Below are 23991 nucleotides of genomic sequence, written 5' to 3'. Positions count from 1 at the left end.
TATCCTACATTAGAGTTATTAAACACAAACTGAATAATCACATGTAGAAATAAACACTGCTTAGTTTTCACTGTATGAATTACATATATCCTGATTCTTATTAAAGCTACAGACGTTATTCAGCCGAGAGCAGCGAGTGATTTTCTCTTCGTCTTTAGTTCATGACCGCAGTTATTGCAAGTGTTGTGATATGCTCATCACGATATATACATTTGCGATAAACTTAAATTATCTTAAAAATATATTTAAAATCATATAACCTATATTGCGATAAATACATTTGCGATATGTGACTCTGCATCACGTCACCAGTCTCGAGTCGCACGGCTATATCTGTGGCAATAGCCAACAATACACTGTATGGGTCAAAATTATTGAATTTTCTTTTATGCCAAGTAAAGATCATGTACCATGAAGATATTTTGTAAATTTCCTACCGTAAATATATAAAATATTTATTTTTGTGAGTGAATGCAGCACAATCGCCAACATAAATGAACAACTTTAAAGGAGATTTTCTCAATGTTTCGATTTTTTTGCACCCTCAGATTCCAGATGTTCAATAGTTGTATCTCGACCAAATATTGTCATAACAAAACATACATCAATGAAATCTTATTTATTCAGCTTTCAGATTATGAATAAATCTCTATTTTAAAAAAACTTGACCCATGTGACTGGTCTTGTGGTCCAGGGTCCCATATTTGGATATATTGTGCAGTATGTATATCATGACCGGTGCACAGTTGACATTAATGTTGGTTCTCAGTCACACACAGGCGATGGGGTCTCGTGATCGGCGCGTCTCTGGCTCTTCTGACTCTGCTGACTCTTCTGGTGTTCATCACACGCTGGCTGATCAGAAGAAGCACATCAGGTCAGTCTGACACTCCTGCATCACCAACATGTTCTGTGCAACTAGCAACTCAACATGAGTTATGTAAAAATACTCGGTAACACTTTACAATAAGGTTTATTAGTTAACTACTTTAGGCATTTATACATCTTAGTTAATATTTATTTCAACATTTACTAATACGTTATTAAAATCAAAGGGTGTATTTGTTAACATTAGTTACTGCACTGTGAACTAACATGAACTAACAATGAACATCTGGATTATTATTAACTAACATTAAAGGGGAGGTATAATGCCCTTTTCACGAGATGTAAAATATATCTATGATGTCCCCAGAGTGTGTTTGTGAAGTTTTAGCGCAAAATACCCCACAGATATTTTTATATAGCAAGTTAAAGTTGACACTTTTTGAGGGTTTGCAAAAACGCACAGTTTTGTGCCTGGCCCTTTAAATGCAAATGAGCTGCTGCTCCCGGTGCAGGGGGCGGAGCTTCAAGAGATCTTGTGTGTTAGCAGCTACGATTACCTCACGTAGACACACTAAAATGACAGGAACTGTTCTGCCTTTAATGTTAAACGGAGTCAGATAAGGATGGAGAGACTCAAGAAGAAGTGACAACAGGACGTCTCTGAATGGTTAGTTGATGAATTTATGTTGCTGATGTGGAGTTAACTATCTTCAATTAGGATATTCTGTCATGATAAATCTATAAATTGCTCATATATGAACTGTTGTGAGATGCACACAAAGTGACTTTCTATTGCATGTGAAAAGATGGATGCTAAAGTTTGAGCTGACTCACAAATGTACTCTTATACAACAACTTTTCCTCTTCTCAACATGGACTGCGTGTTCCCAGGGGCGGGGTTTATGTAAATTCTAGGGTTAGTGATGTCACTAACCCGAGAGGAATGTCGTGTAGTCTCTATCAGCCGTTTGTTGTAGTCCTTTTCTTTAAAAGCAAATATCTCCCTTTGCTTTGAACTTTGGGCATTGTAACTTTGCAGATGTTGTTTATGCTCAAACAGCAACATTACACACTGACTAAAGTTAGAAAAGTCAAATCATAATCAACCACCCCTAACTGGCATTCCCAGTTTACATGTCTTTGGTCTGTGTTGTGTTGGATCCGCTCCAGAGTTAATTTTAATCCGACCAAACCTGCCGAGTGTGAACACACACCCTCTATGGAATGCATTATGCTCTAACCATGAAATATATATATTTATTACATTTTTATTTTATGAAATAGCTTTAATCATACAAATCTAAAAGATTTTTGAAAAAAAAAAGAGAAACGTTGCTATATGGCAATGCTGTACCACAATGAAAATTTTTTCTATAATATTATGATTTTCTTTTCTATTTAAATGCACATTTCTTTTAGAAATGTATAGATTTATATACTTGGAACTCAAGCAAAACAAAAATAAGTAGATCCCTATCATTCAATTCCTATCATTTGGCTAACTCATCCTTAAGGTGGTGGTACACAGGGCGACTTCTTTTGGGCTATCTTGCCGAGCGATTGTTGCTTGGGCACTTTGAAAATGAATTGGTAAATGGGTAATACATTTCTGTCTGGATAATGTAGATGTGTCGTGGGCCGTGTCTCATCTGGCTGCCCGTTGACGGCAACATTGCTCAAGAAGTTGCCCTGTGTATCATCACCTTTACTTCATCACATGGTTATTTCTGTAAAATAATGCTGTATTCATTTTCATGAAATGAAGAAATCAGTTTGTTATTATACATGCATACAACTATACTACAATAAACACTTCAAATAAATAAATAACTGCAATCATATTGTAATGCCACTACCTATAAAAAAAAAACCCAATGGGGAAATACATTACAGCAATTCCACTGTGGTACAGCTTTGCCATGTGGAAACATGGATATTTTCTCAATTTACAGTAAAACTATGTTAGACAAAGTGGATTTGTGAATAAAAATGTACTTATCAAAGATCCTGCAGAAACATCCCCTTGAGAAGAGATGATTAGAAACGAGGATAATAGAGTAATTTCTGGAGCACTTCAACAGGTGTCTTCCCTGTGAGGGTGATCCATATGTCATGTGACTTAAAAACAGCAGATCATTGGCTAACTTAAATCCTGCCCTTTTAATCCCCATAGTGCTATGTGATATATATATATATATATATATATATATATAATAACCAGAAAATGAGTAGAAATTAATTGTTGCCATATTGTCGCCGTACCATAAAGGTTTAGAAGCGCCTGTGTTCACACAAACTACCAGTCAAAAGTTTTGATCGGTAAGATTTTTAATAAATAAATGCAATAAATTATTTAATAAATGCAGCCTTGGAGAGCAGAAGAGACTAATCGATCCAAAACTTTTGACTGGGAGTGTATGTTTCTGGCCGTAGAGAGCAGTGTCAGAAACTAACTTCATCAAAACTGGAGCAAAACCTTTCATCAAAGTTATACATGAATTTTGAACAATACCCGTTCTTGTCTTAGGACAACTTTGATGAACTTTTTTGATCCAGTTCAAATGTTGACTACTGTACACCTTGTGGCACTGTTTTAAAGGGGGCATATTATGAAAACGTGAAAAGTGAAACCCAGTAACTTTGTTTTGGTGAGCCTTTCTCATGCATGTCATGTCAAAAAAGCATGTCAAAAATAAGCCGATCATATTTCGCTCTCCTTCTGACATATGAAGAGGATCTTATTATAATATTACCGGCCCTTAATCTGCACGTTTACACACACCAGCCGAGCGACAACAGAGACCAGTTCTAACGCACTGATGAAGATCCAGCAGAGCCTGAAGCTGTTCTGTGGTTGAGCACAGACGAGCACTGAACACTATTGACCAGAACATGTCACCGCTGTCTTATAAAGACCTCAGGAACTGTGGACACTTGTGGAGAAGTTAAACATGATGATGAGATGATCAGTGTAACTCCACAACAACTACAGAAATGTCTCCACTAACATTCAGAAGCTCTTCCTGAGTCTCTCCGTAAGGCTGCACTCGCTACTGGTTATTCTGGGATTCTGGATGAGTGAGATTGGCCTGTTCTGTTATTGCTGGAGTTTCTGAAGCTTGTGTAAAGACTCCGCCCTCTTCTGAACGGAGGCGGAGCTAAAGCTCATTTGCATTTAAAGGGACACACAAAAACGGTGTGTTTTTGCTCACACACAAAAAGGGGCAAATTTGACAAGCTATAATAAATGATCTGGCATTTTGAGCTGAAATTTCACAGACACATTCTGGGGACACCAGAGATTAATATTACATCTTGTGATCTTGTGAAAAGGGGCATAATATGTCACCTTTAAAATGCTTTAATGCTGTGTTAGAAAGGATAATTATATGTCTTTGTTTCCTCAGTGTGGCGTAGCGCTGACCGACGCCCCGTGCTGCTTGTGTGCTCGTCGAACGGCTCGCCACACGTCTCCGCAGTGTGCAGTTTGGCCTCCGGCCTGCAGGGGGAGCTGTGTATGGACGTCAGGCTGGCGCAGTGGATGCAGTGCCACCCACAATCCTCCCTGGCTCAGCTGGGACCCGTGCCGTGGCTGTACGGTCAGTGTCGGGCCGTTCAGAAGGCCGGCGGCCTCGTCCTGATCGCCTGGAGCCCTGACGCACATCGGGCTTATCTAAGATGGAGGAACAGCGAAGGAAAGTTCAGTGCTGTTGAAGAAGAAGAAGAAGAAGAAGAAGAAGAGGAAGAGAAGGAAGCAGAAGAGGAAGAATGCATGGAGAAACCAATCGAGATGTCGAGTATCACAGCTCCTGTGTTTAACGCTGCGCTGTCCTGTCTGTGGATGGGAATACGCAGCGATGGCTACGCTCGGGGATTCAGGCTAGTTAGCTTCCAGAACAACAACAATAACACTTTCATCCCGAAACGGCTCCGGTGTGTCCGGAAGTACTGCCTCCCGAAGGACCTTTCGTCTTTAATACAAGACCTGACCGGCTCAAACACTAGATGGCGATGTTGGCCACGTCTTCTGTCCAAAGCGCTGTCGTTCTTCGTGTCTCGGCAGCTCGCGCCGACGCTAGCGGCGAAGCTTCCCGTGCCGACCGACAGCCCTAAACTCGTTCCTGGCTTCTCACGGAAAGTAACGAGTGGGACGAAGCGAAAGACGTGGAGGCAAAAGAAGCGCAGAAGTAAAGTCGTAACATCGTGCTTGTCAAGAAAAGGGAGTTGGACGAAAAAGACTGTGCCAGAGCCAATAAATTCGTAGCATGCATTGGCACCATAGAGTGCAAAAAAAATGGACGTGACGTCACCCGTTGGTTCCTGAAGAGCATTTTTGAAGCCTAAAGTGGGCGGAGCCGGCCGTCGCCATCTTGGCAGCACTTCACTCCTGAATAACTTCAAATGTGCAGCGAGGCGGATTAGCTGAGGTGACGTGACACTAACAGACTGCAGACAAACGCAAGTAGTGACATCAGCGGCAATCCACCTGTCACTCAAATGGCCACGCCCTTAATTATGCAGAACTTTAAGGCTTAATATTATTGTGTTACCCCCCTCAGTCGTCATGAAGGGCAAAATTAGCTATATAGACCAAAACCACTTTTTGCACCAGGCTGTAAACATATTTTTCCTGCTGTTAAGTTAGGCGTTTTAACACGGGGGTCTATGGGATTGACTCTCTTTTGGAGCCTGTCTCTAGTGGCCAGTCGATGAACTGCAGTTTAAATCTCTTCAGTGTTGGATTCAAGAGAGAGACTGGAAGGTTGCCGCTTGGTCGGCAAACAGAAGGAATTAAGACTTTTTAAGGTTTTAAGGTATTATGGTTTTCGTTCTTCGCTTAGGAGTGAAAAGAAGTTTGAAATACCTTTGCATCTGATCATAGTGATGTGGATATGTTTGCACCTGCTCTGCAATTCAGTCACGTCACGTTTATTCATACAGAACTTTATACAATAGATTGCTTTAAAGCAGCAGCTTTACAGTATTAAACATTAAAAACAGTGTCAATGTCACTTTAATTTAGAATTACAACTTCAGTTTCTTCTATAAAGCAGCTTTCAGTGTGTTCATGTTTTCACTCACATCTGACTTCAATGGACTGAACGGAAGAATTAATCGGAGATAATTTATACCTCAAAGAAGGCGGAGCCTCAGAGCCACGCCCACCTATTACATCATCATCACTGACCAATGGGAGTTCAAAGGTGTTTACCAGCTGGAGTAAATTTTTCACTTCATTTCGGTCTGATTTTTTTCAACAAAACACCAATTCGTTCTTCAATCTCACTTGAAGTATATCAGGGCCTTCACATGCAAAACCTGTGCTGATTGAAAGAAAACAAGTTGAACAAAAGATTGAATCCGATAGTTGGTGATAATATAGCACAAGGAGAGATTTACAAGCAATTTAATTGACCGGTCATTTTTGACCGGGAATATCAAATGAGTTAAGTATTTCAGCCTAATGTAGTTACTCCTCCTCATGTTATTAAGATGAACCGCTTGTTGAATTTCCTCATTTGTAAGTCACTTTGGATGAAAGCATCTGTTAAATGAATGCATGTGAAGAATGAAATGAACTCCCTACAAAGACTGGTGCAGAGAAATGAAGAGCATGTCAAGTATTTATCTTCTGATGTGATTTTTTTTTTATTAATGAAAAGCCCCTAACCTGTAAAGTCTGGTCTCAAAGAAAATCTAGAGTTTCCTATGGGTAATTATGACATTATGATTCTGTCCACACATGCACTCATGTTATAAATATGATCATTTCTGACATCTGAAGCGTTCAATATAAGCACTCTCTCAAGGAAAGAACAGTGACCTCATCCTGTACAAATAAATTTGAAATTCTCTATTTTTGTATAAAAACCTGCATATGTAGACTTGTATTTGTTCATCGGTATAAATAAATGCACCAAACATCCATACTCCAGTTTATCTGATTATTATTTCACCACAGCCCTGTATAATTATCTCTCTGTCTGTAAAACAAACAAATCAACCTGAAGAAGATGTAAAGCATTTTTCAGGTGGTCACAATGATGTTATCTTTATTTTGACAGAATCAGGAACCATCTTGGACCCATTTGACCAACAGTAAAATCTATGCAAATGTGTCTGTAAAGCGGGAAGAGCGCATGTTTATGTTTCATAAAATGCATAAAAATTCATTAAATGCAAGTTACATGGACCTGAAGCCACAGGATCTATACATCCTGGCTCCTGTCAGAAAGCTATTTCCCCTCGAGCTATTACCATGTTTAGTGCACAATTGTTATGTTCGTGAAATGCTAACGAACAGGTTTTCTCAACGGTCCGGTGCTTCAGACGAGTCACGTGTGTCCCGCCATCAGAGAGATTATCACACCAATTATGCAAAGTTTATGCAAAATATCGCAAAACTCTCGTTTAACATGCGTTAGGTTTGGACAATGCTGAAAGACTTTTGACAGAAGTCAATTTTGGAGTGATAGAGTAAGTGCGCTTCATTCCGGCTTTTCAGTCATCGATTAGCTCCCCACAATTTTGAATATAATTTCCTCAGTTACTTACTACAACAAACTCTTGACCGTCTGTTTGTAGAATTTGCAAACATAACGAACATTGCATTATAAGCTGCGGTCACTAGACTTTGAGCGCGCGAAACGGTCGTGATAGTTAGACTCAACAGCGCCTTTTTTATAAACATAAATTCAACATAACAAATAATTATACATCCAAAAAGTAAAAATATACAATCTACTCCAATTTGCTGCTTCTGCAAAAAAAAAAAAAAAAGAAAAGAAAAGAAAAGAAAAAGTGCATTCTCTTAATTCAGTGGAGAGGTCAGCTGTTTCTTATTGATCTCCTGAAGTTTAGCATGAACTTGCATTTGTGGTCTTCCTTTTCTTTGATGTTTTATGGCAGTTGGCAAATTTTGAGGGGAAAAAATACTTGGAAAAAAAAACTCTTTAAGTCCTGTTTATTAACTCTGTATCTTTGAGATGTTTAAAATGTATTTGAACACTCACTTACAGTTGCATTTTTGTTTAAAGTCCCCCCTGTGGTGAAAATCCAGCTTTTAATGTTGTTTATGTGTCTATGTGGTGTTTTTAATCTGCTTTAAGACAAACCATGTGTAAATTCATAAGTCGACACCATTGCTGAGTATTTTCTCCTTAAAACTGCAGTGAACCAAAGACAGTCTCAAAAACACGCTTTGAAATCGCTGGTGTTTCTGACGTCACAAACTACCTTGTAACCAATCAGATCAACGTGTGATCGTCAACCAGTGGATCTCTGAGCTGAGTGAGTGAGTGGAGGCGGGGCTAATTTGCATATTCATAGAACCGCGCATACTAAATGAGGCAAGGATGTCGAGTTACAGTCAAGATAATGATACAAGTCATGAAGAATTTAATTTCAAGAACAAATCTTTTAAATATGTAATTTTGGTTAAGCCAGTTTTAAGGGATAAAATGATTGACTACAGGGGGATTTTAATAAATTCTTCAATGAAAGCATATTGATTTTTGTCATTCATTTTTAGATCACTTTATTAAAACAAGCTCGACTGTTTCAAGAAGATCTTAACATCCAGATTCATGTTGCAACCATGTGTGCAGTGACTGGGAGTGTCCAACTCCATTCTGTCTTCTCTTCTATTCCCAAAACTTGTGTTTCTGGTCTCCCGCATTCACATGCGTATGAATGGAAGTCAATGGAGTGAAAAGTGTAGTGTAAAAACCCTTTCATGCATTATGGCCCCGTCCCATATCCATATGACACACTTCATGTGCACTTCGGCAGCTGTAAGTCCACAAGACCAAAGTGAGTCCCATTTGTCATTTTAGGTTTCAGAAGGTCCTTACATCACTATTACATCACAAAAGTGTGGACTCGTCTCAGAGGAAGATCACGAGGGCTTATGGGGGCATATGAAACGGAGCATATTTGTCACAGAATTATTTATTTTTCTTGAAAATCATATTCAGTGTCAAAGACAAGATAGAAAAATGTGTCTAGCCCACCTCTGGGCCTCATCCTCGCTTCAATTCTGCCCAGTTCTGGCTGTCTCCGGCCCAACACACTGAAAACAGACTCAAACCACTTCCTCTGGCCCAGATGTGGCCCACACCCTGTAAAATGTCTCTTATATATTGATATGGCCCAGGCACTGATGTGGCACCGGCCCAGATGTGGCCCGGAAACTGGCAGTGAAACACAAATTCAACCATTTAAAAAGATTAAGGGTTTTTATTATAAAATTAACAAATACACTTTAATATAAACATGTATTAACAATGAACAAATACACTATATTAACATTTATTAACAACACAATTTTTAAACCACAAAATAACAAGTGAATTATATTTACTGTTTATGATTAAAAGAAAAACATCATTCTCTTTCACACACAAACTCTTTCACTCTCTTTAACACTAAATAAATTCCTTTTACAAATGTCAAGTCACCATTAAATATATAGCGCTATATACAGTAATGACTGTTTTACAGGGTTACACAGGACAATGATCAATGATGCAAACAGAGTTCGATTTGCCTGTAAAGCAGCTCTAAAAAGAAAATAGTGTCATTGTTCAGATGAATTCAGTTCTGTTCAATAACTGTATAAAGTATATCAATTATAAAAAGAGTTCATTTTCATTATTAAGCAGTTGAATCAATTCATAATTGATTGATGTCATTCAGAGTATTTTATTCAGCTCCCTTTGCTCGAAAATTGGAGAAGATAACATCAAGGGTAAAAGAGGAGCAAAACTCCAGAGCGTGCAGATGTGAATTTGAGAACTTGTACAATAAATATTTGTACTTGTACAATAATATTTACAGAATGCAGGTTTGTGACTGTTGTCTTCGAGTGAAAATCTCAAATTTCAAAAGGTTTTCAAGTACAAATATTTAAAGTATGAGTTCTCAAATTCACATCTGCATGCTCTGGAGTTTTGCTACTATTTTACCTTCATAAGCTCACGACGGCATTGGTGGGGGGGAGCTGAAGCTGGCCGTTGGGTCTGTGCGGAGGACTGGTCTGTGTGGAGGACTGGTCTGTGCGGAGGACTGGTCTGTGTGGAGGACTGGTCTGTGTGGAGGAGGACTGGTCTGTGTGGAGGACTGGTCTGTGTGGAGGACTGGTCTGTGTGGAGGACTGGTCTGTGCGGAGGACTGGTCTGTGTGGAGGACTGGTCTGTGTGGAGGAGGACTGGTCTGTGCGGAGGACTGGTCTGTGTGGAGGACTGGTCTGTGTGGAGGACTGGTCTGTGCGGAGGACTGGTCTGTGCGGAGGACTGGTCTGTGTGGAGGAGGACTGGTCTGTGCGGAGGACTGGTCTGTGTGGAGGAGGACTGGTCTGTGCGGAGGACTGGTCTGTGTGGAGGACTGGTCTGTGTGGAGGACTGGTCTGTGCGGAGGACTGGTCTGTGTGGAGGAGGACTGGTCTGTGTGGAGGACTGGTCTGTGCGGAGGACTGGTCTGTGTGGAGGACTGGTCTGTGTGGAGGACTGGTCTGTGCGGAGGACTGGTCTGTGTGGAGGACTGGTCTGTGTGGAGGAGGACTGGTCTGTGTGGAGGACTGGTCTGTGTGGAGGACTGGTCTGTGCGGAGGACTGGTCTGTGTGGAGGACTGGTCTGTGTGGAGGAGGACTGGTCTGTGCGGAGGACTGGTCTGTGTGGAGGACTGGTCTGTGTGGAGGACTGGTCTGTGCGGAGGACTGGTCTGTGCGGAGGACTGGTCTGTGTGGAGGAGGACTGGTCTGTGCGGAGGACTGGTCTGTGTGGAGGACTGGTCTGTGTGGAGGACTGGTCTGTGCGGAGGACTGGTCTGTGCGGAGGACTGGTCTGTGCGGAGGACTGGTCTGTGTGGAGGAGGACTGGTCTGTGCGGAGGACTGGTCTGTGCGGAGGACTGGTCTGTGCGGAGGACTGGTCTGTGTGGAGGAGGACTGGTCTGTGCGGAGGACTGGTCTGTGTGGAGGACTGGTCTGTGTGGAGGACTGGTCTGTGCGGAGGACTGGTCTGTGTGGAGGACTGGTCTGTGTGGAGGAGGACTGGTCTGTGCGGAGGACTGGTCTGTGCGGAGGACTGGTCTGTGCGGAGGACTGGTCTGTGTGGAGGACTGGTCTGTGTGGAGGAGGACTGGTCTGTGTGGAGGAGGACTGGTCTGTGTGGAGGACTGGTCTGTGCGGAGGACTGGTCTGTGTGGAGGAGGACTGGTCTGTGTGGAGGGCTGGTCTGTGTGGAGGACTGGTCTGTGCGGAGGACTGGTCTGTGTGGAGGAGGACTGGTCTGTGCGGAGGAGGACTGGTCTGTGCGGAGGACTGGTCTGTGCGGAGGAGGACTGGTCTGTGTGGAGGACTGGTCTGTGTGGAGGAGGACTGGTCTGTGTGGAGGAGGACTGGTCTGTGCGGAGGACTGGTCTGTGCGGAGGACTGGTCTGTGCGGAGGACTGGTCTGTGTGGAGGACTGGTCTGTGTGGAGGACTGGTCTGTGTGGAGGAGGACTGGTCTGTGTGGAGGACTGGTCTGTGCGGAGGACTGGTCTGTGTGGAGGACTGGTCTGTGTGGAGGAGGACTGGTCTGTGCGGAGGACTGGTCTGTGCGGAGGACTGGTCTGTGTGGAGGACTGGTCTGTGTGGAGGACTGGTCTGTGTGGAGGAGGACTGGTCTGTGCGGAGGACTGGTCTGTGTGGAGGACTGGTCTGTGCGGAGGACTGGTCTGTGTGGAGGACTGGTCTGTGTGGAGGAGGACTGGTCTGTGTGGAGGACTGGTCTGTGCGGAGGACTGGTCTGTGTGGAGGACTGGTCTGTGCGGAGGACTGGTCTGTGTGGAGGACTGGTCTGTGTGGAGGAGGACTGGTCTGTGTGGAGGACTGGTCTGTGTGGAGGACTGGTCTGTGTGGAGGACTGGTCTGTGTGGAGGACTGGTCTGTGTGGAGGACTGGTCTGTGTGGAGGAGGACTGGTCTGTGCGGAGGACTGGTCTGTGTGGAGAACTGGTCTGTGTGGAGGACTGGTCTGTGCGGAGGACTGGTCTGTGCGGAGGACTGGTCTGTGTGGAGGAGGACTGGTCTGTGCGGAGGACTGGTCTGTGTGAAGGACTGGTCTGTGTGGAGGACTGGTCTGTGCGGAGGACTGGTCTGTGCGGAGGACTGGTCTGTGCGGAGGACTGGTCTGTGCGGAGGACTGGTCTGTGTGGAGGACTGGTCTGTGTGGAGGACTGGTCTGTGTGGAGGACTGGTCTGTGCGGAGGACTGGTCTGTGTGGAGGACTGGTCTGTGTGGAGGACTGGTCTGTGCGGAGGACTGGTCTGTGTGGAGAACTGGTCTGTGTGGAGGAGGACTGGTCTGTGCGGAGGACTGGTCTGTGTGGAGGACTGGTCTGTGTGGAGGACTGGTCTGTGCGGAGGACTGGTCTGTGCGGAGGACTGGTCTGTGTGGAGGACTGGTCTGTGTGGAGGAGGACTGGTCTGTGTGGAGGAGGACTGGTCTGTGTGGAGGACTGGTCTGTGAGGAGGACTGGTCTGTGTGGAGGAGGACTGGTCTGTGTGGAGGACTGGTCTGTGCGGAGGACTGGTCTGTGCGGAGGAGGACTGGTCTGTGCGGAGGACTGGTCTGTGCGGAGGAGGACTGGTCTGTGTGGAGGAGGACTGGTCTGTGCGGAGGAGGACTGGTCTGTGCGGAGGAGGACTGGTCTGTGCGGAGGACTGGTCTGTGTGGAGGAGGACTGGTCTGTGTGGAGGACTGGTCTATGTGGAGGAGGACTGGTCTGTGCGGAGGACTGGTCTGTGTGGAGGAGGACTGGTCTGTGCGGAGGACTGGTCTGTGTGGAGGAGGACTGGTCTGTGTGGAGGACTGGTCTGTGTGGAGGACTGGTCTGTGCGGAGGAGGACTGGTCTGTGTGGAGGACTGGTCTGTGTGGAGGACTGGTCTGTGCGGAGGACTGGTCTGTGTGGAGGAGGACTGGTCTGTGTGGAGGACTGGTCTGTGTGGAGGACTGGTCTGTGCGGAGGACTGGTCTGTGCGGAGGACTGGTCTGTGCGGAGGAGGACTGGTCTGTGTGGAGGACTGGTCTGTGCGGAGGACTGGTCTGTGTGGAGGACTGGTCTGTGTGGAGGACTGTGGAGGACTGGTCTGTGTGGAGGACTGGTCTGTGTGGAGGAGGACTGGTCTGTGTGGAGGAGGACTGGTCTGTGCGGAGGACTGGTCTGTGCGGAGGACTGGTCTGTGCGGAGGACTGGTCTGTGTGGAGGACTGGTCTGTGTGGAGGACTGGTCTGTGTGGAGGAGGACTGGTCTGTGTGGAGGACTGGTCTGTGCGGAGGACTGGTCTGTGTGGAGGACTGGTCTGTGTGGAGGAGGACTGGTCTGTGCGGAGGACTGGTCTGTGTGGAGGACTGGTCTGTGTGGAGGACTGGTCTGTGTGGAGGACTGGTCTGTGTGGAGGAGGACTGGTCTGTGCGGAGGACTGGTCTGTGTGGAGGACTGGTCTGTGTGGAGGACTGGTCTGTGCGGAGGACTGGTCTGTGTGGAGGACTGGTCTGTGTGGAGGAGGACTGGTCTGTGTGGAGGACTGGTCTGTGCGGAGGACTGGTCTGTGTGGAGGACTGGTCTGTGTGGAGGACTGGTCTGTGCGGAGGACTGGTCTGTGTGGAGGACTGGTCTGTGTGGAGGAGGACTGGTCTGTGTGGAGGACTGGTCTGTGTGGAGGACTGGTCTGTGTGGAGGACTGGTCTGTGCGGAGGACTGGTCTGTGTGGAGGACTGGTCTGTGTGGAGGAGGACTGGTCTGTGCGGAGGACTGGTCTGTGTGGAGGACTGGTCTGTGTGGAGGACTGGTCTGTGCGGAGGACTGGTCTGTGCGGAGGACTGGTCTGTGTGGAGGAGGACTGGTCTGTGCGGAGGACTGGTCTGTGTGAAGGACTGGTCTGTGTGGAGGACTGGTCTGTGCGGAGGACTGGTCTGTGCGGAGGACTGGTCTGTGCGGAGGACTGGTCTGTGTGGAGGACTGGTCTGTGTGGAGGACTGGTCTGTGTGGAGGACTGGTCTGTGCGGAGGACTGGTCTGTGTGGAGGACTGGTCTGTTTGGAGGACTGGTCTGTGCGGAGGACTGGTCTGTGTGGAGAACTGGTCTGTGTGGAGGAGGACTGGTCTGTGCGGAGGACTGGTCTGTGTGGAGGACTGGTCTGTGTGGAGGACTGGTCTGTGCGGAGGACTGGTCTGTGCGGAGGACTGGTCTGTGTGGAGGACTGGTCTGTGTGGAGGAGGACTGGTCTGTGTGGAGGAGGACTGGTCTGTGTGGAGGACTGGTCTGTGAGGAGGACTGGTCTGTGTGGAGGAGGACTGGTCTGTGTGGAGGACTGGTCTGTGCGGAGGACTGGTCTGTATGGAGGAGGACTGGTCTGTGCGGAGGACTGGTCTGTGCGGAGGAGGACTGGTCTGTGTGGAGGAGGACTGGTCTGTGCGGAGGAGGACTGGTCTGTGCGGAGGAGGACTGGTCTGTGCGGAGGACTGGTCTGTGTGGAGGAGGACTGGTCTGTGTGGAGGACTGGTCTATGTGGAGGAGGACTGGTCTGTGCGGAGGACTGGTCTGTGTGGAGGAGGACTGGTCTGTGCGGAGGACTGGTCTGTGTGGAGGAGGACTGGTCTGTGTGGAGGACTGGTCTGTGTGGAGGACTGGTCTGTGCGGAGGAGGACTGGTCTGTGTGGAGGACTGGTCTGTGTGGAGGACTGGTCTGTGCGGAGGACTGGTCTGTGTGGAGGAGGACTGGTCTGTGTGGAGGACTGGTCTGTGTGGAGGACTGGTCTGTGCGGAGGACTGGTCTGTGCGGAGGACTGGTCTGTGCGGAGGAGGACTGGTCTGTGTGGAGGACTGGTCTGTGCGGAGGACTGGTCTGTGTGGAGGACTGGTCTGTGTGGAGGACTGTGGAGGACTGGTCTGTGTGGAGGACTGGTCTGTGTGGAGGACTGGTCTGTGCGGAGGACTGGTCTGTGCGGAGGACTGGTCTGTGTGGAGGACTGGTCTGTGTGGAGGAGGACTGGTCTGTGTGGAGGACTGGTCTGTGTGGAGGACTGGTCTGTGTGGAGGAGGACTGGTCTGTGTGGAGGACTGGTCTGTGTGGAGGAGGACTGGTCTGTGTGGAGGACTGGTCTGTGTGGAGGACTGGTCTGTGTGGAGGACTGGTCTGTGTGGAGGAGGACTGGTCTGTGTGGAGGACTGGTCTGTGTGGAGGACTGGTCTGTGCGGAGAACTGGTCTGTGCAGAGGACTGGTCTGTGTGGAGGACTGGTCTGTGTGGAGGACTGGTCTGTGTGGAGGACTGGTCTGTGCGGAGGAGGACTGGTCTGTGTGGAGGACTGGTCTGTGTGGAGGACTGGTCTGTGTGGAGGAGGACTGGTCTGTGCGGAGGAGGACTGGTCTGTGTGGAGGACTGGTCTGTGCGGAGGACTGGTCTGTGCGGAGGACTGGTCTGTGCGGAGGAGGACTGGTCTGTGTGGAGGACTGGTCTGTGCGGAGGACTGGTCTGTGCGGAGGACTGGTCTGTGTGGAGGACTGGTCTGTGTGGAGGACTGGTCTGTGCGGAGGACTGGTCTGTGCGGAGGACTGGTCTGTGTGGAGGACTGGTCTGTGAGGAGGACTGGTCTGTGCGGAGGACTGGTCTGTGCGGAGGACTGGTCTGTGTGGAGGAGGACTGGTCTGTGTGGAGGACTGGTCTGTGCGGAGGACTGGTCTGTACGGAGGACTGGTCTGTGCGGAGGAGGACTGGTCTGTGTGGAGGACTGGTCTGTGCGGAGGACTGGTCTGTGCGGAGGACTGGTCTGTGCGGAGGACTGGTCTGTGTGGAGGACTGGTCTGTGCGGAGGACTGGTCTGTGCGGAGGACTGGTCTGTGTGGAGGACTGGTCTGTGTGGAGGAGGACTGGTCTGTGCGGAGGAGGACTGGTCTGTGTGGAGGACTGGTCTGTGTGGAGGACTGGTCTGTGCGGAGGAGGACTGGTCTGTGTGGAGGACTGGTCTGTGTGGAGGACTGGTCTGTGCGGAGGACTGGTCTGTGCGGAGGACTGGTCTGTGCGGAGGAGGACTGGTCTGTGTGGAAGAGGACTGGTCTGTGTGGAGGACTGGTCTGTGTGGAGGAGGACTGGTCTGTGTGGAGGACTGGTCTGTGCGGAGGACTGGTCTGTGCGGAGGACTGGTCTGTGTGGAGGAGGACTGGTCTGTGTGGAGGAATGGTCTGTGTGGAGGACTGGTCTGTGTGGAGGATTGGTCTGTGCGGAGGACTGGTCTGTGCGGAGGACTGGTCTGTGTGGAGGACTGGTCTGTGTGGAGGACTGGTCTGTGCGGAGGACTGGTCTGTGTGGAGGACTGGTCTGTGTGGAGGAGGACTGGTCTGTGCGGAGGAGGACTGGTCTGTGTGGAGGAGGACTGGTCTGTGTGGAGGACTGGTCTGTGTGGAGGACTGGTCTGTGCGGAGGACTGGTCTGTGTGGAGGAATGGTCTGTGCGGAGGACTGGTCTGTGTGGAGCAGGACTGGTCTGTGTGGAGGACTGGTCTGTGCGGAGGACTGGTCTGTGTGGAGGACTGGTCTGTGTGGAGGACTGGTCTGTGCGGAGGACTGGTTTGTGTGGAGGACTGGCCTGTGCGGAGGACTGGTCTGTGTGGAGGACTGGTCTGTGTGGAGGACTGGTCTGTGTGGAGGACTGGTCTGTGCGGAGGACTGGCCTGTGCGGAGGACTGGTCTGTGCGGAGGACTGGTCTGTGTGGAGGACTGGTCTGTGCGGAGGACTGGTCTGTGCGGAGGACTGGTCTGTGTGGAGGAGGACTGGTCTGTGTGGAGGACTGGTCTGTGTGGAGGACTGGTCTGTGCGGAGGACTGGTCTGTGTGGAGGAGGACTGGTCTGTGCGGAGGACTGGTCTGTGTGGAGGACTGGTCTGTGCGGAGGACTGGTCTGTGCGGAGGACTGGTCTGTGTGGAGGAGGACTGGTCTGTGTGGAGGACTGGTCTGTGTGGAGGACTGGTCTGTGCGGAGGACTGGTCTGTGCGGAGGACTGGTCTGTGTGGAGGACTGGTCTGTGCGGAGGACTGGTCTGTGCGGAGGACTGGTCTGTGTGGAGGAGGACTGGTCTGTGTGGAGGACTGGTCTGTGCGGAGGACTGGTCTGTGCGGAGGACTGGTCTGTGCGGAGGACTGGTCTGTACGGAGGACTGGTCTGTGCGGAGGACTGGTCTGTGCGGAGGACTGGTCTGTGTGGAGGACTGGTCTGTGTGGAGGACTGGTCCGTGTGGGGGACTGGTCTGTGTGGAGGAATGGTCTGTGCGGAGGACTGGTCTGTGTGGAGCAGGACTGGTCTGTGTGGAGGACTGGTCTGTGCGGAGGACTGGTCTGTGTGGAGGACTGGTCTGTGTGGAGGACTGGTCTGTGCGGAGGACTGGTCTGTGTGGAGGAATGGTCTGTGCGGAGGACTGGTCTGTGTGGAGCAGGACTGGTCTGTGTGGAGGACTGGTCTGTGCGGAGGACTGGTCTGTGTGGAGGACTGGTCTGTGTGGAGGACTGGTCTGTGCGGAGGACTGGTTTGTGTGGAGGACTGGCCTGTGCGGAGGACTGGTCTGTGTGGAGGACTGGTCTGTGCGGAGGACTGGTCTGTGCGGAGGACTGGCCTGTGCGGAGGACTGGTCTGTGCGGAGGACTGGTCTGTGCGGAGGACTGGTCTGTGTGGAGGACTGGTCTGTGCGGAGGACTGGTCTGTGCGGAGGACTGGTCTGTGTGGAGGAGGACTGGTCTGTGTGGAGGACTGGTCTGTGTGGAGGACTGGTCTGTGCGGAGGACTGGTCTGTGTGGAGGAGGACTGGTCTGTGCGGAGGACTGGTCTGTGCGGAGGACTGGTCTGTGCGGAGGACTGGTCTGTGCGGAGGACTGGTCTGTGTGGAGGAGGACTGGTCTGTGTGGAGGACTGGTCTGTGTGGAGGACTGGTCTGTGCGGAGGACTGGTCTGTGCGGAGGACTGGCCTGTGCGGAGGACTGGTCTGTGCGGAGGACTGGTCTGTGCGGAGGACTGGTCTGTGCGGAGGACTGGTCTGTGCGGAGGACTGGTCTGTGTGGAGGAGGACTGGTCTGTGTGGAGGACTGGTCTGTGTGGAGGACTGGTCTGTGCGGAGGACTGGTCTGTACGGAGGACTGGTCTGTGCGGAGGACTGGTCTGTACGGAGGACTGGTCTGTGCGGAGGACTGGTCTGTGCGGAGGACTGGTTTGTGCGGAGGACTGGTCTGTGTGGAGGACTGGTCTGTGTGGAGGGAGGACTGGTCTGTGTGGAGGACTGGTCTGTGTGGAGGAGGACTGGTCTGTGTGGAGGACTGGTCTGTGCGGAGGACTGGTCTGTGCGGAGGACTGGTCTGTGCGGAGGACTGGTCTGTGCGGGGGACTGGTCTGTGCGGAGGACTGGTCTGTGCGGAGGACTGGTCTGTGTGGAGGACTGGTCTGTGTGGGGGACTGGTCTGTGCGGAGGACTGGTCTGTGCGGAGGACTGGTCTGTGTGGAGGACTGGTCTGTGCGGAGGACTGGTCTGTGTGAAGGACTGGTCTGTGCGGAGGACTGGTCTGTGCGGAGGACTGGTCTGTGCGGAGGACTGGTCTGTGCGGAGGACTGGTCTGTGCGGAGGACTGGTCTGTGCGGAGGACTGGTCTGTGTGGAGGAGGACTGGTCTGTGTGGAGGAGGACTGGTCTGTGTGGAGGACTGGTCTGTGTGGAGGACTGGTCTGTGTGGAGGAGGACTGGTCTGTGCGGAGGACTGGTCTGTGCGGAGGACTGGTCTGTGCGGAGGACTGGTCTGTGCGGAGGACTGGTCTGTGCGGAGGACTGGTCTGTGTGGAGGAGGACTGGTCTGTGCGGAGGACTGGTCTGTGCGGAGGACTGGTCTGTGCGGAGGACTGGTCTGTGCGGAGGACTGGTCTGTGCGGAGGACTGGTCTGTGCGGAGGACTGGTCTGTGCGGAGGACTGGTCTGTGCGGAGGACTGGTCTGTGCGGAGGACTGGTCTGTGTGGAGGACTGGTCTGTGTGGAGGAGGACTGGTCTGTGCGGAGGAGGACTGGTCTGTGTGGAGGAGGACTGGTCTGTGTGGAGGACTGGTCTGTGTGGAGGACTGGTCTGTGCGGAGGACTGGTCTGTGTGGAGGAATGGTCTGTGCGGAGGACTGGTCTGTGTGGAGCAGGACTGGTCTGTGTGGAGGACTGGTCTGTGCGGAGGACTGGTCTGTGTGGGGGACTGGTCTGTGCGGAGGACTGGTCTGTGCGGAGGACTGGTCTGTGCGGAGGACTGGTCTGTGTGGAGGAGGACTGGTCTGTGTGGAGGACTGGTCTGTGTGGAGGACTGGTCTGTGCGGAGGACTGGTCTTTACGGAGGACTGGTCTGTGCGGAGGACTGGTCTGTGTGGAGGACTGGTCTGTGAGGAGGACTGGTCTGTGCGGAGGACTGGTCTGTGCGGAGGACTGGTTTGTGCGGAGGACTGGTCTGTGTGGAGGACTGGTCTGTGTGGAGGGAGGACTGGTCTGTGTGGAGGACTGGTCTGTGTGGAGGAGGACTGGTCTGTGTGGAGGACTGGTCTGTGCGGAGGACTGGTCTGTACGGAGGACTGGTCTGTGCGGAGGACTGGTCTGTGTGGAGGACTGGTCTGTACGGAGGACTGGTCTGTGCGGAGGACTGGTCTGTGCGGAGGACTGGTTTGTGCGGAGGACTGGTCTGTGTGGAGGACTGGTCTGTGTGGAGGGAGGACTGGTCTGTGTGGAGGACTGGTCTGTGTGGAGGAGGACTGGTCTGTGTGGAGGACTGGTCTGTGCGGAGGACTGGTCTGTGCGGAGGACTGGTCTGTGCGGAGGACTGGTCTGTGTGGGGGACTGGTCTGTGCGGAGGACTGGTCTGTGCGGAGGACTGGTCTGTGTGGAGGACTGGTCTGTGTGGAGGACTGGTCTGTGTGGAGGACTGGTCTGTGCGGAGGACTGGTCTGTGTGGAGGAGGACTGGTCTGTGCGGAGGACTGGTCTGTGTGGAGGACTGGTCTGTGCGGAGGACTGGTCTGTGTGGAGGAGGACTGGTCTGTGTGGAGGACTGGTCTGTGTGGAGGACTGGTCTGTGCGGAGGACTGGTCTGTGCGGAGGACTGGCCTGTGCGGAGGACTGGTCTGTGTGGAGGACTGGTCTGTGCGGAGGACTGGTCTGTGCGGAGGACTGGTCTGTGTGGAGGAGGACTGGTCTGTGTGGAGGACTGGTCTGTGTGGAGGACTGGTCTGTGCGGAGGACTGGTCTTTACGGAGGACTGGTCTGTGCGGAGGACTGGTCTGTGTGGAGGACTGGTCTGTGAGGAGGACTGGTCTGTGCGGAGGACTGGTCTGTGCGGAGGACTGGTTTGTGCGGAGGACTGGTCTGTGTGGAGGACTGGTCTGTGTGGAGGGAGGACTGGTCTGTGTGGAGGACTGGTCTGTGTGGAGGAGGACTGGTCTGTGCGGAGGACTGGTCTGTGCGGAGGACTGGTCTGTACGGAGGACTGGTCTGTGCGGAGGACTGGTCTGTGTGGAGGACTGGTCTGTACGGAGGACTGGTCTGTGCGGAGGACTGGTCTGTGCGGAGGACTGGTTTGTGCGGAGGACTGGTCTGTGTGGAGGACTGGTCTGTGTGGAGGGAGGACTGGTCTGTGTGGAGGACTGGTCTGTGTGGAGGAGGACTGGTCTGTGTGGAGGACTGGTCTGTGCGGAGGACTGGTCTGTGCGGAGGACTGGTCTGTGCGGAGGACTGGTCTGTGTGGGGGACTGGTCTGTGCGGAGGACTGGTCTGTGCGGAGGACTGGTCTGTGTGGAGGACTGGTCTGTGTGGGGGACTGGTCTGTGCGGAGGACTGGTCTGTGCGGAGGACTGGTCTGTGCGGAGGACTGGTCTGTGCGGAGGACTGGTCTGTGTGAAGGACTGGTCTGTGCGGAGGACTGGTCTGTGCGGAGGACTGGTCTGTGTGGGGGACTGGTCTGTGCGGAGGACTGGTCTGTGCGGAGGACTGGTCTGTGCGGAGGACTGGTCTGTGCGGAGGAGGACTGGTCTGTGTGGAGGAGGACTGGTCTGTGTGGAGGACTGGTCTGTGTGGAGGACTGGTCTGTGCGGAGGACTGGTCTGTGCGGAGGACTGGTCTGTGTGGAGCAGGACTGGTCTGTGTGGAGGACTGGTCTGTGCGGAGGACTGGTCTGTGTGGAGGACTGGTCTGTGTGGAGGACTGGTCTGTGCGGAGGACTGGTCTGTGTGGAGGACTGGTCTGTGTGGAGGACTGGTCTGTGTGGAGGACTGGTCTGTGCGGAGGACTGGTCTGTGCGGAGGACTGGTCTGTGTGGAGGAGGACTGGTCTGTGTGGAGGAGGACTGGTCTGTGTGGAGGACTGGTCTGTGTGGAGGAGGACTGGTCTGTGTGGAGGACTGGTCTGTGTGGAGGACTGGTCTGTGCGGAGGACTGGTCTGTGCGGAGGACTGGTCTGTGCGGAGGACTGGTCTGTGCGGAGGACTGGTCTGTGCGGAGGACTGGTCTGTGTGGAGGACTGGTCTGTGTGGAGGACTGGTCTGTGTGGAGCAGGACTGGTCTGTGTGGAGGACTGGTCTGTGCGGAGGACTGGTCTGTGTGGAGGACTGGTCTGTGCGGAGGACTGGTCTGTGCGGAGGACTGGTCTGTGTGGAGGACTGGTCTGTGTGGAGGACTGGTCTGTGCGGAGGACTGGTCTGTGCGGAGGACTGGTCTGTGCGGAGGACTGGTCTGTGTGGAGGAGGACTGGTCTGTGTGGAGGAGGACTGGTCTGTGTGGAGGACTGGTCTGTGTGGAGGAGGACTGGTCTGTGTGGAGGACTGGTCTGTGTGGAGGACTGGTCTGTGTGGAGGACTGGTCTGTGTGGAGGACTGGTCTGTGTGGAGGACTGGTCTGTGTGGAGGACTGGTCTGTGCGGAGGACTGGTCTGTGCGGAGGACTGGTCTGTGCGGAGGACTGGTCTGTGCGGAGGACTGGTCTGTGCGGAGGACTGGTCTGTGTGGAGGACTGGTCTGTGTGGAGGACTGGTCTGTGCGGAGGACTGGTCTGTGCGGAGGACTGGTCTGGTTCTTGTGGATAATCCGATTAATAATCCGATAATCCTGATCCGATGACTATGTCGAGGACTGTTGTGTCAACGAGGTCTTCACGGCGTTTGTGTCTAGGTCTCGTCTAGTTGTGATGTTCTCGTCTGGCATTCAGGGCTGTTGTGGTCATCTGAGGGTGCAGGTCCATCATCCGGTCGGATACGGATTAGATCCGGCTGACTACAGTAACATTGGGATAAGAATGAGACAGAGAGACTGTATTAGCATACAGTAGATGCCATTCTTCTTAAGATGTAACAAGTACATTCGGTGTTATGGGAAGTTCTGTTTGACCTAATTTATGCAGCCTAACAATGCTTTAATGGATGTGATTTACAGAAATGTGAGAGTGTGTTATGTTTATGCTAGGTTAAAGAGGTGTGTGTTTTAATATAGATTTAAACTTCTCTTGTGTCTGCCCCTCGATCTGCTGCCAGTCCACGATCCCTCGATCCCATCTTTTAAATAAAGGAATAGATATTGTGAAGTCAATCTTAAGCATTAGTTTTTTTGAGCACATATGTTGTTGCCAGCAGTTTAAAATATCGGTAACACTTTACAATAAGGTCTTGTTCAAATTAGGCTAGTTAATGTTTTAAAGGAACACGCCGACTTTTTGGGACTTTAGCTTATTCCCCGTATCCCCCAGAGTTAGATAAGTCCACACACACCCTTCTCATCTCCGTGCGTGCCGTAAGTCTGTCTGACGCACCCACCGCTAGCCTAGCTTAGCACAAAGACTGGAGGTAAACGGCTCCAGCTAGCACACTGCTCCCAATAAGTGACAAAATAACGCCAACATTTTCCTATTTACATGTTGTGATCTGTATAGTCACAGCGTGTACAAATAACAAGGTCACATGAGACACAGCCATCTTCTAACCGTACTGGGAACTATTCTCAGAAGGCGAAGCACTGTGTAAAATATACACCGCTACACCGAGTGTGGACCTGACACCAGTACAACTGCTTTCAGCCGATACTGGCCCATACAGATAAAGCCGTCAGTCAGCCATATGTGTTCTGCATCTGGCCCATTATCTGTTCACCGATGCCGACAGTGACGCATTTCAGCTGGAATCGGCCCAACTGTGCTTGCTATCTGGGCACGAAACGATGTTTGCAACCCATTTTAGTTCTGAAATGAAATGTGAAAAAAAAAGAAAAAGAAAAACGGGATAGTTTCTTCTTATTATTATAACCTTTATTTTACCAGGAAAAGAAGCACATTGAGATTAAAAACCTCTTTTACAAGAGCGTCCTGGCTAAGACTGACAGACACAGCTCGTTTGAGTTTAACAGATAACATCCATCAATACATACACATACACACACAAACAAATCAAATCAAATTTCAATACCAATACATAACTAGTCAAAACATACAGCTCCATGTTTCATTCTCCAAATCGTTAAAAAATACTTTGAAAATGTCCAATTCTGGTGAAAAAATTGTTGGTTGGAGAAGAGGTTGATAAGTCAGCTGAAAGTTATTACGATTGGATGAAAGATTACAAACAGATTTTTTGGGTACACTTTATTTTAAGGTCCTTGTTAAAGTGTACTTATACAATTAGTACCGAGTAATATTAATTAACTACAGGTTTAGGGTTAGGATTGTGTTTGTTGTAGGGTTAGTTTCATGTAATTATGCATGCTTTATAGTTATAGTAACTATGTAACAGGGACACAAAATAAGGTGTTACCAATTAGTTATAATCAGACTTTGATGCACTGATGAATCGCTCAAAACGTTTTGGCGTATAAATGAGAAATATCATTCGTGCTATAGATACGCACTTTCATGAGATCGTGTTGACAATAAGAGAGGAAAGTTGAAGTAAACAGACTCATTTGACGTCAAATCTACTATCTCAAGATCTCAACATACCATTTCCAACCCATTGCGCTTCTAAAGGCTACGAGTTAAACAAGGCCCTATTCTGGAAGAAATGTGTCCGGTTAAAGGAGAATCGCAAACATTGTGAACTACAGCAAACATTGTGTTTGTGCTCATGTCGTTTTCAGTTAGCGTAAACAAA

At 50.3% G+C, this 23991-nt stretch overlaps 1 protein-coding gene across 3 annotated transcripts in view; it reads left to right on the top strand.

Moving 5' to 3' along the window:
• Positions 1-23991, top strand: part of LOC307173266 (interleukin-17 receptor C) — a gene marked incomplete at its 5' end in the record, with an annotated part of 390000 nt that overhangs the window by 33349 nt on the left and 332660 nt on the right. For 2 of the 3 annotated variants that reach the window (XM_079896252.1, XM_079896251.1), the window contains 2 exons: positions 770-877; positions 4236-6600. In XM_079896252.1, the coding sequence (XP_079752378.1) occupies positions 770-877; positions 4236-5092 (965 nt within the window). In that variant the 3' untranslated portion in view covers positions 5093-6600. Of the gene's footprint in view, positions 1-769; positions 878-4235; positions 6601-23991 lie in introns of those variants that run through there. The other variant, XR_013823818.1, reaches the window with a different exon arrangement.

Source organism: Squalius cephalus, assembly GCF_949319135.1.
Source record: "Squalius cephalus genome assembly, chromosome: 16".
NCBI classification, from domain to species: domain Eukaryota; kingdom Metazoa; phylum Chordata; class Actinopteri; order Cypriniformes; family Leuciscidae; genus Squalius; species Squalius cephalus.
The sequence above is the reverse complement of the archived record's forward strand: the minus strand, read 5'-3'. Positions and strand labels throughout refer to the sequence as shown.